General features: G+C 33.1%; 1 protein-coding gene across 4 annotated transcripts in view; it reads right to left on the bottom strand.

The window, feature by feature from the left end:
- Positions 1-237: 237 nt before the first annotated feature.
- Agl (amylo-alpha-1,6-glucosidase and 4-alpha-glucanotransferase) overlaps positions 238-22,897 on the bottom strand; it is a 71,460-nt gene continuing 48,800 nt past the window's right edge. For 3 of the 4 annotated variants that reach the window (XM_076863407.2, XM_076863408.2, XM_076863406.2), the window contains exons 28-34: positions 19,197-19,332; positions 18,132-18,244; positions 17,235-17,446; positions 16,006-16,103; positions 14,244-14,331; positions 14,013-14,146; positions 2,949-6,657 (exon numbers count right to left, since the gene is read on the bottom strand). In XM_076863407.2, the coding sequence (XP_076719522.1) occupies positions 6,540-6,657; positions 14,013-14,146; positions 14,244-14,331; positions 16,006-16,103; positions 17,235-17,446; positions 18,132-18,244; positions 19,197-19,332 (899 nt within the window). In that variant the 3' untranslated portion in view covers positions 2,949-6,539. Of the gene's footprint in view, positions 480-2,948; positions 6,658-14,012; positions 14,147-14,243; positions 14,332-16,005; positions 16,104-17,234; positions 17,447-18,131; positions 18,245-19,196; positions 19,333-22,897 lie in introns of those variants that run through there. The other variant, XM_076863409.1, reaches the window with a different exon arrangement.

Below are 22,897 nucleotides of genomic sequence, written 5' to 3' on the forward strand. Positions count from 1 at the left end.
GTAGATATTATTTATCAGGTCTCTGAAATAAGGTAATTGAGATGTAAATACTTACAAAATCCATGTGGCCAAGGACAGTCCAGGACCGGAGAGCAGTTCTGATACTAATCCCAATCCTGCTCACCTCATCACATTGGAGAATCTCAGATTTCAGACTGACCCTAAGAGAACATGGGGAGGCCTCAACACCCTGACAACCAACACTTGGATTTGGGCTTCCTCTTCCCCTTTCCTTCCCTACCTTGGAAGAGCATCCATTATTTTGCAGAATTAGTATTGATCATAAAGCTCTAGTTGGTGCAGGAAAGGCTCAGGCTGACTTTGCTGTCACCATCAAAGTGTAAATCCAGTTGCATTCCAAGACAAGTTTTCCTTTGGGCTCTTGACTCCATGTGTGCATGTGAGGCTTGCACCTCTGGCATGTGGGGGCTCACCTCTCCCTTCAAGAGTCCATGGGGACAGGCATCCTGGGTGGGGAACTGAAAGAGAAAGAGGGTCCAGTACTGATCCCAGTTCTCCCTCTTCTAAGCACTTTGAGAACATCCATTTTGATGTCCCCACCTGTCAGTGAAACCACCTAGTGACCAGGCACAAAGACAGACATCAGCTATCTGAAGGAGATGTCAACTTTCCTGTGTATGTCTAGGATGCTTAGATGGCAAGTGCTGAGACAAAAATGTTTCCTGAAGCCATCCTCTTGAGTACAGGGGTTGGGGGGGGGGGTCGAAGAGGCAAACTATTAATATTAGCTGTATGTTGTTCTAAGTGTAGTTGACATCCCTAGAGATAACATGCTCTAGAGGCTCCAGACATGGAAAGAACAAAAAAGTTATTGGTGTCTATTCACAGGGATCAATAAATAGAACCTCCAGGTTTGGGGATACCATGAGATGGGGAGTTGCATAACACATTCTATGTTAGGGGAACTTTACATGATTTTGAAAGTCTGTGAATTCCCTGTTGTCCATGGGGCACCCATACCTACACATATAGAGTCTATTGACATCTGGAGGGTGTTATCTTCTTCTAAGCAAGGTAGAAGGGGCTATCCCTTATTATAATTACAGGGGTCAGATGTGCTACACATTCTCAATTTATAGGTCCTTAGAGATTTAACAGGTACATAATCCTACTATTATCACCATCTGTTTAAAAGGGTCTTCTCAGTTCCCCCTAATAAAATTATTTGGATAGATCCAAGATGGCAGAATAGAGGTGGTCCTGTTTCTGGCTGCTCTGTGGCATGAAACCAAGAAAGCAGACAGGCAGCTTCTCCACAAGGTCTTACCTAGACGGAATACAACATCTCAGAGAGTATGAGAAGACTCCTATACAGCGGATTTTTGCAGTGTATTCATAAGCATCACATAAAACAATTTCCTATTTCAAAACATGCTTATGTAAGATTTGATACATATTTTCAAGCATACATTCTTATGAATATTGATGTTTCTCAATATACAAATTCATTCCCCAACCCTCTACCTTAACTCAAACTTTAGTACTAAATCTTACCCCTATACCTAAACCTAATTATACATGTCAGCATTTATAATCATATGAATATTCAGTATATTTGAGTTCTATGTTCAATTACCAATGTATATACCAAACCACTGGTATATACATCATTATATATTCCTAGATACAATTTATCCTAAACCTAAACTTCATTTTACATAAGAGCATATATTGTAATATAAATATTATGTGTATTTTGTCATAACAATTATCAATGGTATATTTGCATACATATTATTATATATTCCTATATATACATTCATCACCAAATTTAATAAGTATATTCATATGACTCACATTAAAACTTTCCCTAGTTCAAAACATATATATACACACACATATATATGTATTTATATGTGTGTGTATGTGTGTGTGTGTGTGTGTACATACATATATTCTCATACATACTTTCACATGTACCTTTTCAGCCTTGTATTTGAATTTCTTATTTTGACTAAGAGGCTATCAGTTAAACTAAAATAGCTTTGAACAACCAAAACATAAAAATTAGGAAGAATTGCAGCAAGAAAAAGCAAACAAACAAAAAACTAGATCAAACAAACAAAAAAATCCCAAACAGTCTATATTCTTACATAAAATTAAATATTGTAATTATGTTAGTTCTTATTAAATGTACTTAGTGAAAAAGACTAATAGTTTTTGGATTTGAAAAATGCATAAGAATGCCAAGTTGGGAATATATAAGAAAATTCTGAAAAATGAAGAGTAGGGAATTGGTTAGAAAGTAAGGTGATAAGAAAAAAAAAAACTAATAAATATTAAAACAAAAACTACAGTAGTTAAGTGAATGTGTAGGCAGATAACTCCAACAATAATCCCTAAATGTAGGTCCTACTATTAAAAAAAATTCAATGACTGAAAAAAGACATTACCATAAACATATTCAACTTGAATTTAGAGTGCAACAATTTTTTAAAAACCTAAGTGATTTTTACCTCATATCAGATAACTGTTAAAAAACCCATAAGCCCAAAGGAATGTTTATTAAATTGTGTGTGTCTGATTAAAATTTGGAGAGAAGAGGTGAGTAAAGATTAAAGATTTGATTAAAGAAAACTTAAAAGCCTTTGTGAGTTCAACAAAAAATTCTCCTAGCCAAAATAACAAAACCAAATATATTAGGAAAACAAATATTAGGAAAAAAGTTGGGGTTGGGGATGTGGCTTAAGTGACAGTGCGCTCGCCTGGCATGTGTGTGGCCTGAGTTCGATCCTCAGCACCACATACAAAGATGTTGTGTCCGTCAAAAACTAAAAAATAAATATTGAAATTCCCTTTCTCTCTGTCTCTCTCTCTCAAAAAAAAAAAAAAAAAAAAAAAAAAGTTGCAGCCATAATGACAAGATTTCAATACTGCTTTATAATTCAAGGCCCATACAAATAGAAAAAACAAAAACAATAAACCACTAAGCAAATTCCTTGAGTTTATTATATCAACACATTGAGGATTTAAATAAGTAACTTAGCAAGTTTGATAAGTTAACCTAAAACCATTTGATAGTTACAGGTTTAGATTTTTAGGTTAAGACCTTTTATCTGAAGATAAAGGTATATATCTGCATTAAAAAAATGAAGCAATACTACTTAAGGCAAAAGTTAAATATATCAATTTAGGTTATACATATACACACATATATATTATTCAGTAAAATAAAAGTGACAAAATCTTTATTGGTTACTTCAGTAGAAACTATGTATGTATGTCTATTTGGCATGTAGTATTTGCATTTAATAAGTTGAAAGGAAAATAAAAAGTTCATGGTATTGAAGACATACAAGAGGATTGCATAGTTGCTAATAGATCTATTTATACATCAAGAGTTTAATTTGCTCCAAATTTTGACATGACAAATTAAATTATCAAATATCTTAAAATTCTTCTTTCTCTATCCCCACACAGCCTATCAAAAAGGTAAGCACCCAAATAAGCAAGCACTTAATAAATGTCAAGTTAATTGGAAAATGATGTAATGAAATCAAAACACAGTCCTTTAGAAAACATTTTATTTTCTTGGCACACAGAGATATAAATGACATTTGCTCACTAGATACAGCAGCATAAGACTGATATCAGAATGGATTACAATTCATATTACAATATTGATACATATGATAAGTCTCATCTTTCCTTAATTACCTTTGAAAAGTTACTAAAATATCACAGCACACTGGTAAAAGTGGCAAGTTTCATTCTCATTTTGAAGGGTTCAGATTGATTTGGATTAATGAAAAACCAAGGCACAGACCATTGTCAAAATGTAATATAATAATAGCTTATCCAGTGTTGCACAGGAATGAAGCATTCTACATAAATGTTCTTCAGTCAAATGCCATTTATCCTTCTAAAGTCTAAAAGTGTTACTTTACCACGATGGAATAATGTAGAACATGCCTTCTTCTTCTTCTTTGTCTTTTCCCCAATGTGTGTGTGTGTGTGTGTGTGTGTGAGAGAGAGAGAGAGAGAGAGAGAGAGAGAGAGAGAGAGAGAGAGAGAGAGAGAGAGAGAGAGAGAGAGAGAGAGAGATATGCAGGGGATGTAACCAAGGGGCCTTGCAAATTCTAAGCAAGCACTCTACTAGTGAGCTGCATCCCTAGCTCACAACATGCCTTTTTAAACTTTAAAGCAGACCATGCATAATATGACAATGTTCTTTCATTAATACTCCTAATTAGAATGCAATATCCAAAAGATTTACCAAGATGGGTATTTCCCCTACAGTAGATAAACTAGCATATCTATTTTTTAAAAACCATCAACTTGTTATTTGTTTATTTAGTCACATTTAACTGTCAGTTCTTGCTTTAGTTACATATGCAGGTTTTCTGTTACCTTTCTTATTTCCTGTATTGTTAGGGTAGAGCAGCATAGCTACATAAACCTTGGATGAACTAATAGTTCCCTCAAGGAAGGTCAGTCTCCCCCACCCCCAGTACTGGGGATTGAACCCAGTGGTGCTCTATCACTAAGCTACATCTCTAGCCCTTTTCTTTTTTTATTTTGAGACAGGGTGTCACTAAGTTGTCTAGGCTGGACTTGAACTTGTGATCCTCCTGCCTCAGACTCCTGAGTTGCTGGGATTACAGATATGGGTTTCTAGGCCTGGCTAAGGTCTTTCCATTTACCTCCAAAGTTTAGAGGAGGTTATATATTGAGTAAGAGAGGGAATGAAGAAAAAAGGAAAATCTGGAAATTCTTATTTATAAACAGTGGTCAGATTACTATCACAAGCTTCCTCGAATTTCTAGGACTTAATCTGCTCTAGGTTAGGTACCAGAAAACTAAGCTAGTGAAAACTATTTCTAAAGCAGGGTCAGCTTTGCAGAAGGGTGGGTAGGTAATCCTGCAGTAAACTGCATGAGCCTTTCAACATGGGCATTTGACATTTGATGCATTTATAGATTTGGGTACTAGAAGTTGTGCCTTGAATGCCTATCTTTATTTTCATTTCTTAGGTTGTTAGGTATATGATCTCTTGAGAAAAGTTCTACTGTATCATTATTTTATATATAAACATACATATCCCTGAATAATATTAAATAGTAATGAAAGGATTTTTACAATTACTTTCTCGAAAACAAAAGTATAATGATATAATTAATTTACTCTTGAGAAAAAAATAGTAAAAAAAAAATTCCATCTAGGAAATAAGTACTATTCAAAAATGAAAATTCTTATAAATGTTAAAAACCTTTTCACTTTTATGTCATTTTCAAGTTTAAGGTATCTTAAAACATGTTTCAAATTATTTTATTGGATTCAAGATAACTACTGAATTTGTATCTATAGTTTTATTAAGACTGTTGTTAGCTTGGGAATGTGGCTCAGTGGTAGAGTGCTTGCCTAGTATGTATGAGGTCCTGGGTTTGATTCCCAGTACCAAAAAAAAAAAAATAGATTGTTCTTAATACTGAACTTGTCAATGTAGGCTTTCATTAACAGAAACCAGTATTTATTATGCTCTGTCAATAGACTTTTGCACAGAAACCAGAGAGAGCTATCAAGTTTTAAAAATTAATAAACATTCTTTTCTTCTTGAAAGTTCTCATAAATATGTCCAACAATTTCTATTTTGAAAATGTAAGTCATCTCATATAACAGGAAACTAGAACTTGAGGCTAATTTTACAAAACTGTTTTTAATGAAATCAATTTCTTAATGCTCTGATTTTTTCCCAGTCTATGCATCATTAGCACAAGTCAGTTGTCTTTAATAAACTATTGACATTCATAACATTTGAAAACATATTGATACATCAGTGAAAAAATAATATCAGTTTGAACATCTGTGCTTCATTTATGAACATATATGGTAGAAATGTTGATAATTCTACATTTATGAAGCACTTCTGAAATATATATTGAATAAGGTATTAAGAAGGCATTCGTAGGCCGGGTGCAGTTGTGCATGCCTGTAATCCCAGTAGCTCAGGACGTTGAGGCAGGAGGATTGCAAGTTCAAAGCCAGCTTCAGCAAAAGAGAGGTGCTAAGCAACTCCAGGAAACCCTGTCTCTAAATAAAATACAAAACATAGGGCTGGCTCAGTGGTTGAGTGCCCCTTGAGTTCAATCCCCAGTACCAAAAAAAAAAAAAAGGTCATAGTACATGGTGAGAACGTTAATGTTAATTATCCACAGCCTGTTCAGTATGTATTGTTCCTGAATATATACCACAATTTAAAGATACTTTACCATTTTCACTTTTGTAGAAAATTAAGATTATATAAATTTTCTTTTTCTAACTCTGGATTTCAAGGAATACTTAATGAACTCAAAAGAAAATTCTGCTGGTAATCATAATTTTTCTCTTATTCAAACTGAAAGCTATCTTTATACATTAAAAAAGAAAAAAATCAATGCTTTTATAATCTTACCTAATTGGGCATCAATGTTATATGAAATAATTTCTTAAAAAAACTTGAATTTGTATACATAGGCATTTGCATTATGATCTTGCATTGCATAATGAAGTTGTATATTTATTAAATATATCTGAACCAACTATAAATCATAAAGTGTTTCAAGAATAACAGCAATTGACCAGGCTTGTGTCTCACAGCTGAAAGGACAATACTGGCCATTCTCATTGGTCAGTTCTGGAAGTCCTTTCCAAGGGGATCTGAAAGATAGAAAGGATTTTTTATGAGACATAATCTAACACATTTTAACAATATAGGTAATACTTCATGTTTTTTGCCTTTTAGTACAGAAACAATCACTTGTAACAAAGTAAACCAGAATATCCTAAAGATGTCCATATAAAGAATTTAGATTAAAATTATTTTTTCCTATTCCATCCTTAGGATTTATAACTTTCAAATACAAAGGATCCTTTTATCTATTAGAAATATAGTAAACCCTCACCATTCCAGGCAATATAGGAATATTCTTTGAGGCTTAATTTCATTATTTTAGAATAAATTATAAGACTCAAGTTGTAATTATGTAGATAGTATGTGTGATTTGTATGTGTGTGGTGCTGGGAATTGACTCCATGGCCTCATACATGCTAGGCAAGCACTCTACTTTTGAGATACATCCCCATGTGTGATATTGATATAACTGAAAAACTAAATAAAATAATAAATAAACACTAGGAATTGTCACTGGGAAAAACTGACCATTTTCATTTTACTAAATAACAAATTTATATAGTATACACTTATGTTATAATATTTAGTAATTTATATATATTACCTCATTTAATGCTCACCGTAATAACTCTATGACACAGGAGCTAAAATTACTCCTTACTTATACAGAATTAAGAGGCATTAATAAAGCTTAAAAAATGTGTTCTAGAACACAGAACTATTATTGTATCTAATTTATTCTTAGTTTCAAAATACATCCTTAAATATGAAGCAAATTTCAAAAAAATAAAAATACAGAAATCTGTAATATTTGTTTATTTTATTTTTTTTAGTTGTAGACAGACAACATCTATTTGTTTTTTTTATGTGGTGCTGAGAATTGAACCCAGGGCCTCGCACATGTTAAGTGAGCACTTTACAGCTAATCCACAACCCCAGCCCATAATGTTTGTTTCTTAAGTGGGGTTGTGAGAATATATTAATTTCCTTATTTTTCACTGGAACTCAGCTCTGTTACAAATATTCTTCTGTACATAGGAAATATTTCATAATTAAAATAGGAAAATAATTCCATGAGATGAATATGAGTTATTTTTAATAGGTATTATCAAAGAAGCTAGGTATTATATTCATTTTTTAATAAAGGTATATGTACATGAACATATACCTTTATTTATTTTTATGTAGTGCTTAGGAATGAACCCAGTGCCTCACATGTGCTAGACAAGCATTCTACCACTGAGCTATGACCCTAGCCTGGTATTATATTCCTTAAAAAAAATCTATCAAATAGAAATGTAAAATACAGAAAAATTATTTAAATGTCTCCAAGTATTAAAGTTACTTCAGAGCAAAATGCCAAATCTCTGAAGTTGGATAGTTAGGTAATCTGTAAGTGGTTGAACTATATTCTCCACATTCATGATTACATATTAGCATGTATAATTAGTAAAGATGAGGTTATACTGGGGTAAGGTGGGCCCTAATCCAATATGACTGGCATCCTTATACAGGAGAAATTTGGACACCAACATGCACACAAAAGGAATGTCCAGTGAAGACTGAAGGTTTGCTGTCACAGCCCTAATGACTTCAGAGAGAGAATGGCCCTGCCCATGCCTTGATTTCAGATTATTGGCTGCAAAAATTGAGACAATATCCTGTTGTTTAACAGCTTCTGTGAAGTCACTCAGTTTACGGTGCTTTGTTATGGCAGCCCTGGCCATAACAAAGTCCTACTGATATTATGGAACAAAACCAGGTTATAAAATTACTAAAATTATAAGATTATAAAACTATGCTGCTCACAATTAAATGTGGACACTAGTACATGGAACATACCCACACTAGTATAAAAAAGTCTCCTTTCCTGAAAAATTCATCCCTAAATTCATTAGGCAGGCAGAACAAAGGGGGTATGTACAATAAGAGAAAGGAGGAGAAAAGAAGGAAAGGATAGTGTTATGGTTTAGATTAGGTGTTCTCTAAAAGCTCATGTGAGAAAACGTAAGATTTAGAGGTGAAATGGTTGGGTTATGACAGCCTTAACCCAATCAGTGAATTAATATTCTGACAGGGACTAACTGGTAACTGTAGGCAGGGAGGATGTACCTGGAGGAGGTAGGTCACTGGGAATGTGACTTTGGGATATATATTTTGTCCTTGAGGAGTAGAGCTCTTTCTCTGCTTCCTGCTGTGATGTCTTGAACTGTTTTTCTCCACCACACCCTTTTGCCCTGATATTCAGCCTCACCTCAAGCCCTAAGGAATGGAGCTGAGCCCCAAGGAATAGAGCCAGCTGTCTATGGACTAAGACCTCTGAAGCAGTGAGCCCGCAAATAAACTTTTCCTCCTCTCTGCTGTTCTTGTCAGGTCTTTTTGGTCACAGCAGTGAGAAAGCTAACTAAGACAGATTACAAGTACTTCAAAGCAAGATGTCAGCACTCAAGAGGTATAAGGAAGGAGGTGGAGGTCACAACAGGTGTAGGGGTGGTTGAGAGTAATCTGAATTCAAGTGATGTAAGGAAGGCACTTGCATGTAGAGGTTGCCTAGTATGGAGTGTAAGACTATATGGGAAGGGCATTTATGTCTCAGAACATCTGTTCAGGGGATGTTAGAGCCAGAGAAGGCACAGATGGTTTGAAAATATAAATATGGAAAAATATATGTTGGTAACAAATAAAAGAAATCTGGAGTGCTATATTAATATTAAAGAAAGTAGACCTTGGAGCAGAGAAGTATCAGTGATAAGGAAGGGATTTCATAAATGTTTATATACTTAATAATAGTGTTTCAAAACACCTGGAGCAAAAACATATACAACAGCACACAGAAACAAGAACAGCAGGAGATTGCAATATTCCTTTGTCAGTGAATCAGTAACAAGGAGATGGAAATCCCTTAAGGAATTTGAACATCAACCAAATTGAACCAACTGACATTTATAGAACATGCCACCTAAGGATCGCATAATATATATTCTTTTTTTTTTTTAAGAGAGAGAGAATTTTTTTAATATTTATTTTTTAGTTTTCGGCAGACATAACATCTTTGTTTGTATGTGGTGCTGAGGATCGAACCCGGGCCGCACGAATGCCAGGCAAGCGCGCTACGGCTTGAGCCACATCCCCAGCCCCAGAATATATATTCTTTGCAACTGAAAACAGATGAATTACCTAGACAGAAAATTCTGAATCATAACTACTAATAAGTTTATAAGGATTTGAGTCACACAGAGTATATTCCCTGACTACAATGGACACAATTTTAAAAACAATAATAGAAATAGCTCTGGAAAATTCATGAACATTTGAAAACTAAATAATGAATTTCTGAATAACCTATGAGTGAAAGATAAAATCAAAGGAGAAAACAAAGTACTTCAACCAAACTTGGAATAGAACCACCATTGGACCCAGTTATCCCACTCCTCTGTATGTACCCAAAGGATCTGAAAAACAGCATACTACAGTGATATAGCCACCCCAATGTTTACAGCAGCTCAATTCACAATAGTGAAGCTATGGAACTAACCCAGATGCCCTTCAACAGATGAACAGATAAAGAAAATGTGGATTATATACACACGGAATATTACTCACCATAAAGAAGAATGAAATTATGGCATTTGCCAGGTAAATAAATTGAGCTAGAGACTTATCATGCTAAGTGAAATAAATGAATCCCCCAAAATCAAAGGCCAAATGTTCTCTCTGATAAGCTAACACACAATAAGGGGTGGGGGAATAGAAAGTCATTGGATTAGACAAAGGGGAATCAAGGCAAGGCAAGGAGGGTGGAAATAGGAAAGACAGAAGACATTCCTTTTCTATGTTCATATATGAATACACAACCAGTGTAACTCCACATCATACACAACTACAAGAATGGGAAGTTATAATCCATGTATGTATAATATGTCAAAATACATTCTACTGCTAAGTAAAACTAAAAAGAACAAATAAAAAATTTTAAGAAAAGGAAGTACTTCAACTAAATAAGTATACAACTTATCAGGATTTGTGGAATATGATAAACTGATACATAAGGGGAAATGTATAGCACTAAACACCTGTATTAGAAAGGACAAGAGGCAACCAGGGTACACATCTGTATCCCAAGCTACTTAGGATGCTATGGTAGGAAAATCACAAGTTCAAAGCCTGCCTGGGCAGGGGACGTAGTTCACCAGTAGAGTGTTTGCCAGACACGTGTGTGGCCCCGAGTTCAGAAATCAGTATTGCAAAGCAAAAACATTAATAAGAAATAAGCAAACAAACAAAATCCCTTGGATTTTTAGAGAATGAGCATATTTAGTTGCTGGAAATAAAAGCCAGAGAAAGAGTAAACAGTGCAGTTAAGAGCATAGCTTGGAGGAACTGACTGCCTAGATCTTAGTAAAAGCTAAAGTAGATTACTTGCTGTTTGACTTTAAGTTACTTCACCTTCTTAACTTTGTTTATAAAATGAAGATAATTAATGATAGCTCATATCTGTCTTATTATCTTGTCTATGTAACATATGTTAATATATCAGTCCTTCGCCCATACCACAAGAGTTAATAACTAGAATCAACAAATGGGACTTACTCAAACTAAAAAGGTTTTTCTCAGCAAGAGAAACAATAAGACAGGTAAATAGGGAACCTACATCCTAGGAACAAATTTTTACTCCTCACAATTCAGATAGAGTCCTAATATCCCGAGTATACAAAGAACTCAAAAAACTAAACAATAAGATAACAAATAACCAAATCAACAAATGGGCCAAAGACCTGAACAGACACTAAGCAGAGGAGGACATACAATCAATCAACAAGTACATGAAAAAATGCTCACCATCTCTAGCAGTCAGAGAAATGCAAATCAAAACCACCCTAAGATACCATCTCACTCCAGTAAGATTAGCAGCCATTATGAAGTCAAACAACAACAAGTGCTGACGAGGATGTGGGAAAAGGGGTACTCTTGTACAGTGCTGGTGGGACTGCAAATTGGTGCGGCCAATTTGGAAAGCAGTATGGAGATTCCTGGGAAAGCTGGGAATGGAACCACCATTTGACCCAGCTATTGCCCTTCTTGGACTATTCCTTGAAGACCTTAAAAGAGTGTACTACAGGGATACTGCCACATCGATGTTCATAGCAGCACAATTCACAATAGCTAGACTGTGGAACCAACCCAGATGCCCTTCAATAGATGAATGGATAAAAAAAATGTGGCATTTATACACAATGGAGATTACGTAGCACTCAAAAATGACAAAATCATGGAATTTGCAGGGAAATGGATGGCATTAGAGCAGATTATGCTAAGTTAAGCTAGCCAATCCCTAAAGAACAAATGCCAAATGTCTTCTTTGATATAATGAAAGCAACTAAGAACAGAGCAGGGAGGAAGAACAGGAGGAAAAGATTAACATTGAACAGAGACATGAGGTGGGAGGAAAAGGGAGAGAAAAGGGAAATTGCATGGAAATGGAAAGAGACCCTCACTGTTATACAAAATTACATATAAGAGGCTGTGAGGGGAAAGGGAAAAAAAAAACAAGGGAGAGAATTAAATTACAGTAGATGGGATAAAGAGAGAAGATGGGAGGGGAGGGGAGGGGGATAGTAGAGGATAGGAAAGGTAGCAGAATACAACAGTTACTAATATGCCATTATGTAAAAAAGTGGATGTGTAACCAATGTGATTCTGCAATCTGTATACAGGGTAATAATGGGAGTTCATAACCCACTTGAATCTAAAGGATGAAATATGATATGTCAAGAGCTATGTAATGTTTTGAACAATCAATAAAAAAAGGAAAAAAAAATATATCACTCCTTGAAACAATCCAACCTTCAAAGATCCCAACTCACTCTATGCAGATGAGAAAACCAAGCTTTAGAGAAGTTAAACAACTTCCTCATGGTCACAAAGTGAGTAAGTGGACAAGTGGATAACAACAATAATATGTGGTGGTGGTGGAGATGATGATGATGGTAATAGTAGCAATTTTATATAGTTGTTTGGATTAAATGAGTCCTTTTACATACATACATTTAGAATAGTGCCTAGAACAGGGTTAAGTGATCAATGAATATCATTTGTTGTTATTACCATTAGTTCTACCATGTAAACAAGGGAAACCTAATACTAATGGTACCAGAAGGTTTTTCATGAAAAAAGGAAAGCAATAGCCAGCTCAAAGTAGAGAACTTAAGGGAAGTCATGGGGTCTGGAAACTAGGAGAGATCTTGTTGAGTGGCTTTGCCAGAGTGGTGAGGGCGAAAGCCAGATGAAGGTGGTAATGACTAAGTGGGTCAAAATAGAGAGAGAAAAAAGAGGTTACATCTGAAGGGGACATGGGCTGGTAAGAGAGACAGGACCAGGTTTGAGTTAATAACTATATGAAGGGATTTTGTTTTAGAATGGGCTGACAGATATCTCTGTAGCTTAAGTAGGAAAGATAAAGTGGAATACCAAGAGAAGATAATTAATTACTGGAACAAGGTCTCATAACAGGTTTGAAGTGATCAGATGACAGGTAAAAGTAGAATGAGCCCAGGCATGCCAGATAGTCTTTCTTTTAACAGATAAAAGGGAACAAAGAGAAAATAAATGCAAAACCCCCAGAAACAGTACAGGGCAATGACAGAGTTGGGTGTTCTGTGAGTATATTTAAGCTAATGAAAACCAATTTTCATGCAATATTTGCTGTGATAGTTTGAAGTCCCTTATGTTCTTGAAAGAGAGGTGATACAATTTATGCCAATTATGCATAATTAGTCTGAGCAATAAGATGAAGGCATAATCTAGAATTTGAGAAATTAAGATAGACTTGATGAAATTTGTACCATTTTAGAAAAATATGTAATTCTGACCCTGATAATCTGCTAATAATTAGGAGAGAGGAGGTGAGAAATTGTTTTTGAAATAACAGTCAAAAGGCCAATTGAAATATTTTAACTATAATTGGAACATTTTTGAAAATTGTTATATATATATGTATGTGTGTGTATATATGTATATATACATACATATATATATATCAACTAGTTCAAAAGGCCTGATCCAAATATTTTTGGGTTTTGTATTTATTCTTTGCTAACCACATTCTAAAAAATACGAGCTAAATTTTGAAAATCAAAGACTATTCCATATGTTCAAATCATACAATATCAAATCCTTAGCTTTAAGTAACTTACTACCTAAATCAATGAAGGGAAGGTAAAATTTCCACGATGGACACTGCCATGTTAAAGAAGAAAGGTTTCAAGCTTCATTGGGATACCTAGAGCACAGAGAAATGAATCCTAAGGAAACCCAACTTACCTAATATCTAATGAACTGAGGATACACCAGTAATAGACACTACATGCCCATGACAACTTACCTCTCAAGATGAACATAATGTCGAGAAAGAACGTTTTTAACCAAAAACATTGTCTTTGCACTACACTCCAGACCCATCAATTTGGAAAAATATAACTTTGCACGAAGAAAATATCCAACAGGCCATAGCCATTCCTGAAAAAAAGATAATTTAAAGTAAAGAAAAAAAACAGTGAATATCTAAAACTATTTGCAAAATAACTGAAAACTCAGAGAAAAATGAAATTCTTACAGGTCCTTGGTGATAATTGAAACCTCTAGCAAGATTGTAGTTGTCATTGTCTAACGAATTGTCATATATTCCACAGTAAACCATATCACTGCAAAATGATTGGAACTTAAGTTAAATAAAAGAAGCTCAGATATCATAGAAAGCATTAAAAACATTTCAATAGCAATGTTAAGAGAAATAATCATGTTACCTTCCAATTCATAGAATAAGCTCAGCATTAAAACATAATTTAACCTTAAATAAGAATATAATGAGTCCAGAGGACTTTAGCAATGTGTTCAGGAATAATTAACAAATACTGACTAATATAAAAAATATTAAATATTCAGGTATCTTGCCTTCCAGGAGTTAGCTTGACACTAACCATTGGTTTAAAGTCAAGTATTTCAAAAGGTCTCTAATATATGAATAATAATTGAAATGGTCATATAATAAATTGAATTACTAAATATTATAGATAAGGTTTTATAGGTTATAGATTATAAAGGTTGTTTTTGAAACTTCTCCATGACGTTATTTTAAAATTATATGTGGCATATCATCAGACTACAAATAGCAATTCAACATACATTCTGATAGTATGTAGAATTTATAACATATTTATGAAGCAAATAATATTACAAAAATTATTGTAACAGATAATACAACGGCAATGTATACTTGATTTAATTTAAATACAAAGTTTTTTTTTTAAGTAAGATAGATGTGGCCACAAAAATAAACTTTGTGTTTTAGTTTTGATCAGTGCTTCTTAACGACTCTGAAAATATGAGTATCTCAGAATGTAGTTAAAACATACAAAATTTTGCATCTCATGATGGAAATGAGTACATAGTAAAGTAGAAAAATTCTACAAAGGTGAGATTCTGTCATCAATTCATACAGAAATCAAGTTGATAACAAGTATCAAGTTTTAAAGAAAAATCATAAAGGAAAAACAGAAGGGTTATTTGAAACTCAAGAAAAAAAAACAAAGTTGGAAAGGACAAGAAATATATTATGGCATAAACCCACAAGTGTAAAATAAAAATGAAATCATTTATGGTATAAGTAAAAAGAGTAGTATAATTACAAAGAAAGGATGGATAAGACTAATATTGAGAACAGAATTAAATCCTCACCTGTCATCACTATATGTGAATAATACCTAATACTTAAAATATCATAAAACAGCAGCATATACTTTCTTTTAGAAATGTAGAAACAGCTATTAGTAGAAACAATATATAAAATAATGACCACCTTTGAGGAGTAGAATTGAGGTAAAGAAAGGATGCAAGGGAATGAATTTTTTTTCTTTTTGTGGTGCTGGGGAATGACCCCATGTAATGTTTTCCATAAATTCTCTTAGGTATATGCCCATATGGTCCAAATTGTACAAAAAGGCACAGATAGATCAGATGATAATGATGCTTACTTCTAGATAAAGGGGTTTAAATTAATTTTATGTTTTTCTTTATATATATCTGTAACTTCTAATGTTTATAATAATCATTTACCACCTTTATGATCAGAAAAATGCACATCAGAAAATATTCATGACATTAGTTTTATAAACTAAAACTCTAATTGATTATTGAATACAGAATAAGAGGCATTCTGAGTACTGATGCTTAATGAAAGTACAAATGACACTTTTACAAACTCAATCTAAATGAAATTTTGGAGATGTTATCAATAAGAAAAATTAATAGCTGGTGTTAATATATTTGGATTAAATATAATACTAACAACATTCTTAATACTTAAGATTCCAACTTACTCTGGATCTAAAGTTTTCATGCCAAGGGGACCAAGTAATTTTTTTTCTGCGATCTCCAATGCTCTCCATGCTTTTTCTGTAGTAAACAGCTCAGGGGCCTAATGAATGTCAAAAACAAATAAACAACTTTTTCACATCACAGAAGAATTACTTTCCACCTACATATACAAATCATCATCTTGAAAAAGAATGAATATATTTAGAAATACAGTGTGGGCAGAATTTAAGAGTAGATGCCTAACCAGATTTAATTCCATGAGGCTAACTTGGAAGCACTGTTCTAGGCCTTAGAAGTTAGGAAAATGTGTGGATATTCTTCAAAAACAGGAAGTTGTCATAGTTATTAGGAATATAGAACTCACTTCAACTCATGTAATTGATTCTTTATAAGATTTACAAGAGTTTCCTTTAAGGTATATCTGAACCCACTTTCTGCTTCTAGGATCATAATAACATGTGGAACAGTGTAAAGTTACTTGTAATACAGAGAAGAAGGAGAAGAGAATCTGCATTAATTTTGGTGGTTGGCCTACAGTTAATGATTAATAAAATCAAATGCACATTGAACCAAAGCTTTCCTGTGTGCCTGTGTGTTTTTCATTCTACTGTAATTTATAACACCATGTTTAGTTATGTTTTTGACAAAATGGAAACAGCTAGGCAGGCATGGACAAACACAAACCTCTATTTTATTGCCCTCATAGTTTAGGCAGAATTTAAAAAGGAGAGACTCTAGAATCCTTGGCTATACATACTTTATTAATTATCAATAAAAGAGTGTGTGAATTTAAGCTATTCCTGGTAATTCACTACTCCAGAACTTCCCATCTAGCATGCTGAGGCACTGGTTGTGGCACAGATGATTGGAAATACAGACATCTTTAGCTTTCAGGACAACTGGGTGGGTCAGGGGCTCATGGAAGCAGCTGGATTTTGCATAAACAGCAAAATCCAAGCACAGTGTCTTGCACAAATACCATTTTCTAAGTGTATTCAGGATGTGAAAAATACATCAGGAAAACACTTCATTGATCATCTTCCATTGTTTTCTATTTTTTGATACTGACTGGTAAATGTGAAAGGTGATAAGCAGACCTTTTTAATTATAAAAGACTATATAAAACTAGCTAGTAAGCAATATCCTTTTCTGCAGTTCAATGAAAACAGTAAAAAATAAAAAATTAAGTAAATTCTATTACAATTTGGACAGTTACAAACACTTCACTTACCACGACCATTGCTATGGTAAAATTAGGCCTGAGCTGGTAGTCACACCAAGGACTTGAAGCTCCATAACTGTCTTTGTATATGCCACGTTTGTGAACTAGATTTGGATGCTTCTCATTAGAATCAGAAGGATCTTCTGAAACATGAAACAGTTTTTCAAAGTTGTCTTGTATTTTTCTGTTCCATTCTTCATATGAGACTGTTACAACTTTCCCTGGAAAATGATGAAAAGACATGGCAGTTTCAGACATTTAAAGCAATTCAAACCTCTAATAAGAGCCAAAAAGTCATATTTAGTACACTTATTACTTTTTATCTACTAGGGAAAAATAAATTGGCCACTTTTTGAAAATGTAGCTAGCCTAAATTGAGATGTGATATAAAACATTTACTGGATTTCAAAAACTCAGTACTTCCCAAAATATAAAATAGTTCAGAAATAATTTTATATTGACTACATATTGAATCATATTTCACACACATTATCTTAAATGAAACATAATTAACTTCATCTGTTTCTTTTTACTTTTAACAAATGAATTAGAAAATTTTAAATTATTTATGTGGCTCAAATAATATTTCAATTGGACAAAATTTTCTCAAAAAAGATGTAAAGATTTCAAAATTGTTCATGAAAATAGAACCTGTTCACAGTCACACTAAGATCAAAGAAAAGCACAATAAGGCAGTAACTATGTTGTTTTTCTTACCTCAGTTTAAACTGCTATCAAAAATATAGTTAGTAACTAGATTTGCTACAATTTCCATAGAGTATATTAATGATTTTTCTTTCTTCTTGAAATTTATGGTTTTCTAATATTAGCTAACTGCATCAAATGATGAGTACATAGTTGAAAACAGTATTAGAAGTTTCTTTGTAAATAAAAGGAACAGCTTACCATGTCTTTTTACTCTAACTTCATGATAAGGAAAAATATTTTTTTTGGATAATTCCAGCAACCAACGAACGGCAGATTTACACAAGCCCACAATTTCCACAGCAGACCCATCTCTAAAATTAAAAATAAATTTTATTCTCTAAGAAGGATTCATTTAGGCTCTATTTTAAGAAGGTATTCAATAAACAATTCTGATAAATAGTATAACCATTTCATTATAAAAGCAACTATCTACTAAGAAATCCTAACTTTATAAGGAATATATAATTTTGCTGGGGACTGAAACCAGGCCTCACCCAAGTTAGAGAAGTGTTCTACCAGGGAGCTACACCCCTCAGTCTAGGAGCAACTATTTAAAAATTATTTTTTAGATAATTCTGACTGAAGATAAAATTTGAAGAAAAGAGCTTCTCAGTTTAATATAGTACAAGAAGCTATTTGTTGATAGCTTCTGAAATAAAAAAAAGAAAAAAATTCTGGTACAAAAGTTTAAAGAATTATGAAGAAAAACGATTTCCTTTTATGAAGTGAAAAGACTTCATAAAAGAACAACTGATGATGGTTGCTCATATTTACAAAAGATATGCACAATGAAATATTAACCATTGGGATAACAGATCATAAGACTTGATTTTGAAGTACTTGCAGAGGCTGAAACCATGATACTTTCTAAAAAAAAAGAACAGACAGCTTTCCTATATAACATATATCAAAAGGAACATATCTGCATGACAAGGAGAAAGAAAGGATGAGTCAGAAAATAGAAGAGAGGAAGAGAGGCAGATTTTTATTGATTTACTATGAAGAATACATCATTAATATAGTAAAAGATTCTACAAGTATGTGTTTTTAAAAACTAAAATGGTAAATTAAAAGGGCATAATTAGGGGCTGGGGTTGTGACTCAAGTGGTAGAGTTCTCACCTAGCACGCCTGAGGCACTGGGTTCGATCTTCTGCATGACATAAAAATTTAAAAAAGGCATTGTGTACACCTACAACTAAAATATATATATATATTTTTAAAAAAGGGCATAATTACAAAAGCACTTTTAAATAAAAACTACCTTGGAGTGGCCGGTATTCCTCTGTTTCTAGCTCTGTCACTTTCTCCCATTTTATCCATCCATGTGCCACAATTTAAGCGATTTCCTCCATAAATAAATCCTGTTTTGTCATCAACCCCTGCAGTTATATTAAAACCTAAAAACCCCAAAACATGTATAAAACAAATGTTCCATAACCGGTACATATTATATATAGCAAATGAAAATTAATATTTTATTTAAAATATTTATACAATTTATAGGAATATAATAAACCAGGACAACTATTCTGAAGATCAACTTGGTAATATCTTAAAAATTAGAGACATAAAATTGAACAGTACTTACATTTCTTTCTAAATATACTCTAGGGAAATCCTTACTTCTGTGTACATGGAGATGCTTATAAGAATATTCATCATTACATTGCTTTTATCAGCAAAAAAATAAACCACTCAGTAGAGGAATGATTAAATGCTGTTTATATATGGGGAAACACCTATATCATATAAAATTTAAAAAGTAGATTTATGTAAACAAAAATACCCAAGACAAAATGATTGAGTAAACAAGTTATAAAAGGAGATGTATAATAAAAACTTTTTCTGTAAAAGCTTAAAACATAGATAATACTAATGTATACAGCTATGTATGTCTATTTGGTCTATATGAAACTCATGAAATTATACACGTATTTGTGTATAATTTTAAAATACATCAAATATTTATACCGTGTATATGTTATAGTACACTGAATATATACAACACAACATAGATCACATGTAATTTGTATATACTCGAATACACACAAGAGTCTAAAGCATTAAAAAATACATGGAAATAGTGAATCCTGATTATAAGATAGTCATTAATTCTAGAGAGGAAAGGAAGAAAAGGAGAGATGAAGCTTTGGATATACCTGATATGGTTTATTTCTTTTCAAACAAAAACAGAAAGATCTGAAGAAAATATAAGCAAATGTTAATATCTGCTTAATTTGAGTACTAAGTTTGAGGTAGAATTTATACCACTATCTGTAAGTTGAAATGAAAAACGAAATTAATTCAAAGATATCACAAAATATGTTCTTTAAATATAAAATCTATTTCTATTGATTTACTGAAGGATAAAAGAACTATAAGTGATTGTTAGCAGCTAACTTGGGTTAGCAGAGTTAGTATTTGGATGTCACTGCTAGAAACAATAAATTAATGATTTTAAATTTATATATAAAATGTAATTTTGAACATACAATATTTGCCAATGAGTGTAGTGAGTTACCTAGAAACTCAAAGGTTCATTATGTTATGTTAAAAATGGTGCCATTATATTAATATTAACATATTAATATATTTTAAATGTAATATTATATTTTAAAATCATAATTATAAAACCATAATCATATTTTAAAATCAAAAGACATATTTCATTCTAATATTTTATACAGTAATATTTTTATAAATGGCTTATATCCAAATATTTTTTATTTGCTAGATTTCACATTTGTGTGTCATAACTATAATTTTGTAATTTTTTCATTCTGGTCAATGTAAATATTTTCTGTTGATTGCAAAGGCTGTCTCTTCCTTTATATAATTATAAATGATGGTATGATCAATATCATCATATGACTTTTTTGTGTGTTTTAGATTATTTCACAGGCTAGATACCTAGGAGCAGATTAAATTAATGAAAACATAAATATTTTATATCTCTTTTTTATTTATATATGACAGTGGAATGCATTACAATTCTTATTACATATATACAGCACAATTTTTCATATCTCTGGTTGTATACACAGTATATTCACACCAATTCATATCTTCATACATGTACATTGTATAATAATGACCATCACATTCCACCATCATTAATAACCTATGCCCCCTCCCTTCTCTTCCAACCCCTCTGCCCTATCTAGAGTGGGATAGGGAGCGGGAATATGGGAGGAATATTTTATATCACAATAAATACATTTGTAAATTTTTTTTTTTTTGAGAAAGGGTCTCGCTAAGTTGCTTAGGGCCTCACTAATTTGCTGAGGCTGGCTTTCAACTGGCAATCCTCCTGCTTTAGTCTCTCAAGCCATAGGATTACAGACATGCAACACCATGCCTGACTGTAAATTATTTTAAAAAAGGAATGCCATCACAAATTGGTGTGAATATACTTAGTATACAACCAGAGATATGAAAAATTGTGCTCTATATGTATAATAAGAATTGTAATGCATTCCACTGTCACATATAAATAAAAAAATAAAATAAAAAAGGAATGCCATCATTAGTATATAAATACTTCTCAAAACTAAACATTTTTGATTTTGTTTGAATGGATCCCTTCCCACAAATTTAAAAATTGTAATCCTGGCCTCCAGTGTATCTGAATGTGACTTTATTTAGAAACTGAACTTCACAAAGGTAATCAAGTTACAATGGCCATTAGGGTGGACCCTAATCCAATCTGACTGGTATTTTTAAAAGAGATTTGGGCACGGACATACCCAAAGGGAAGATGATGTGAACTATAGGAAGAATGTCATATGAACATGAAGATCCCATACTAAATAAAGAGAGAGACTTGGAACAGATTTTCCCTCACAGCCTTTTGGAAAGCTGCCTTTTCTCTTGACCCTTGAATAGATCCAGTATTTGATGAAAGTGGGTGACAACTGTTTTGCCCCTTCTCTTTTCTAGGGTGCACTCTACATGTGACTGTGATTTCCAAGGAAATTTTGTTTGTTATTTGCTGGGGTTTTTGGGGGGGAGGGGAGAGGGGAATTAATTTCTAACTTCTCCCACTGATAAATAAACCACATGGATTGAGTTTGTAATCAAAAAACATTTTTTTCCTGTCAGTCATTGTCTTATATACTTAGCACAGATTTGCAATTTAAAAATGTATGGCCTTCTTGGAACCCAGCTATAGACTTTGCACATAGTGGTGTGGTGCCAGAAGACAAATGCCTACAGAACGATTGGCATCCTTTCAGGTTTGAGAATGTTGGCCTGCTTCATTAAGAAGCCAGGGATGTGGAGAGAATACTTACCAACAAGGGGAACAGCAAGGGGAAGTCCTTTATTTCTGTTTGGCATATAAAGACCCTCTATCCCATTGAGATTCTCTAATGAAAATCATGGAAACAGTCTGGAAGAGAATCTCTGTAAGTTTTAAGAGGATTTTTTTTTCTTCCAGCTTATTTTGGTTGTAATTTCTAGTTTTTAAAAATGTTAGATGGAAAATTTAATTTTAGAAATTTTTATCACAAAAAAAACCCTCAAAAAACAACAACAAAAAAGAGGAATGGAATTCTGATACACATACAACATGGTTGAAACGTAAAAAATTATGCTCAATGAAATAAGCCAGAAACAAAGGGCAAATATATTATTATTTCAATTATATGAGGTACACAGATGCTATGATTTAGATGTGCTGGAAGCTTTAAGAGGTGTGGCCTGATGAAGGTGGTTGAGTCACTGGAGACATTACCATTGGAAAAGATCAATGATGCCTTTCAGAGTGAGTTAAGTTCCAAAGAATAAGAATGATCCTGACTCCTAAATCTCTGCCTTTCTTTCTTGTCATGGGATCTCCCCCACACATAATCTCTCCCACTATGAGGTTATCTGGCATGATATGATATAACCAAGAGGGTCCTCACCAGAGGCCAAACTCAACAGGAATGCTTCAGCTTATACTTTCAGCCTCCAAAACTT

Source organism: Callospermophilus lateralis, chromosome 7 (genome assembly GCF_048772815.1).
Source record: "Callospermophilus lateralis isolate mCalLat2 chromosome 7, mCalLat2.hap1, whole genome shotgun sequence".
NCBI classification, from domain to species: Eukaryota; Metazoa; Chordata; class Mammalia; order Rodentia; family Sciuridae; genus Callospermophilus; species Callospermophilus lateralis.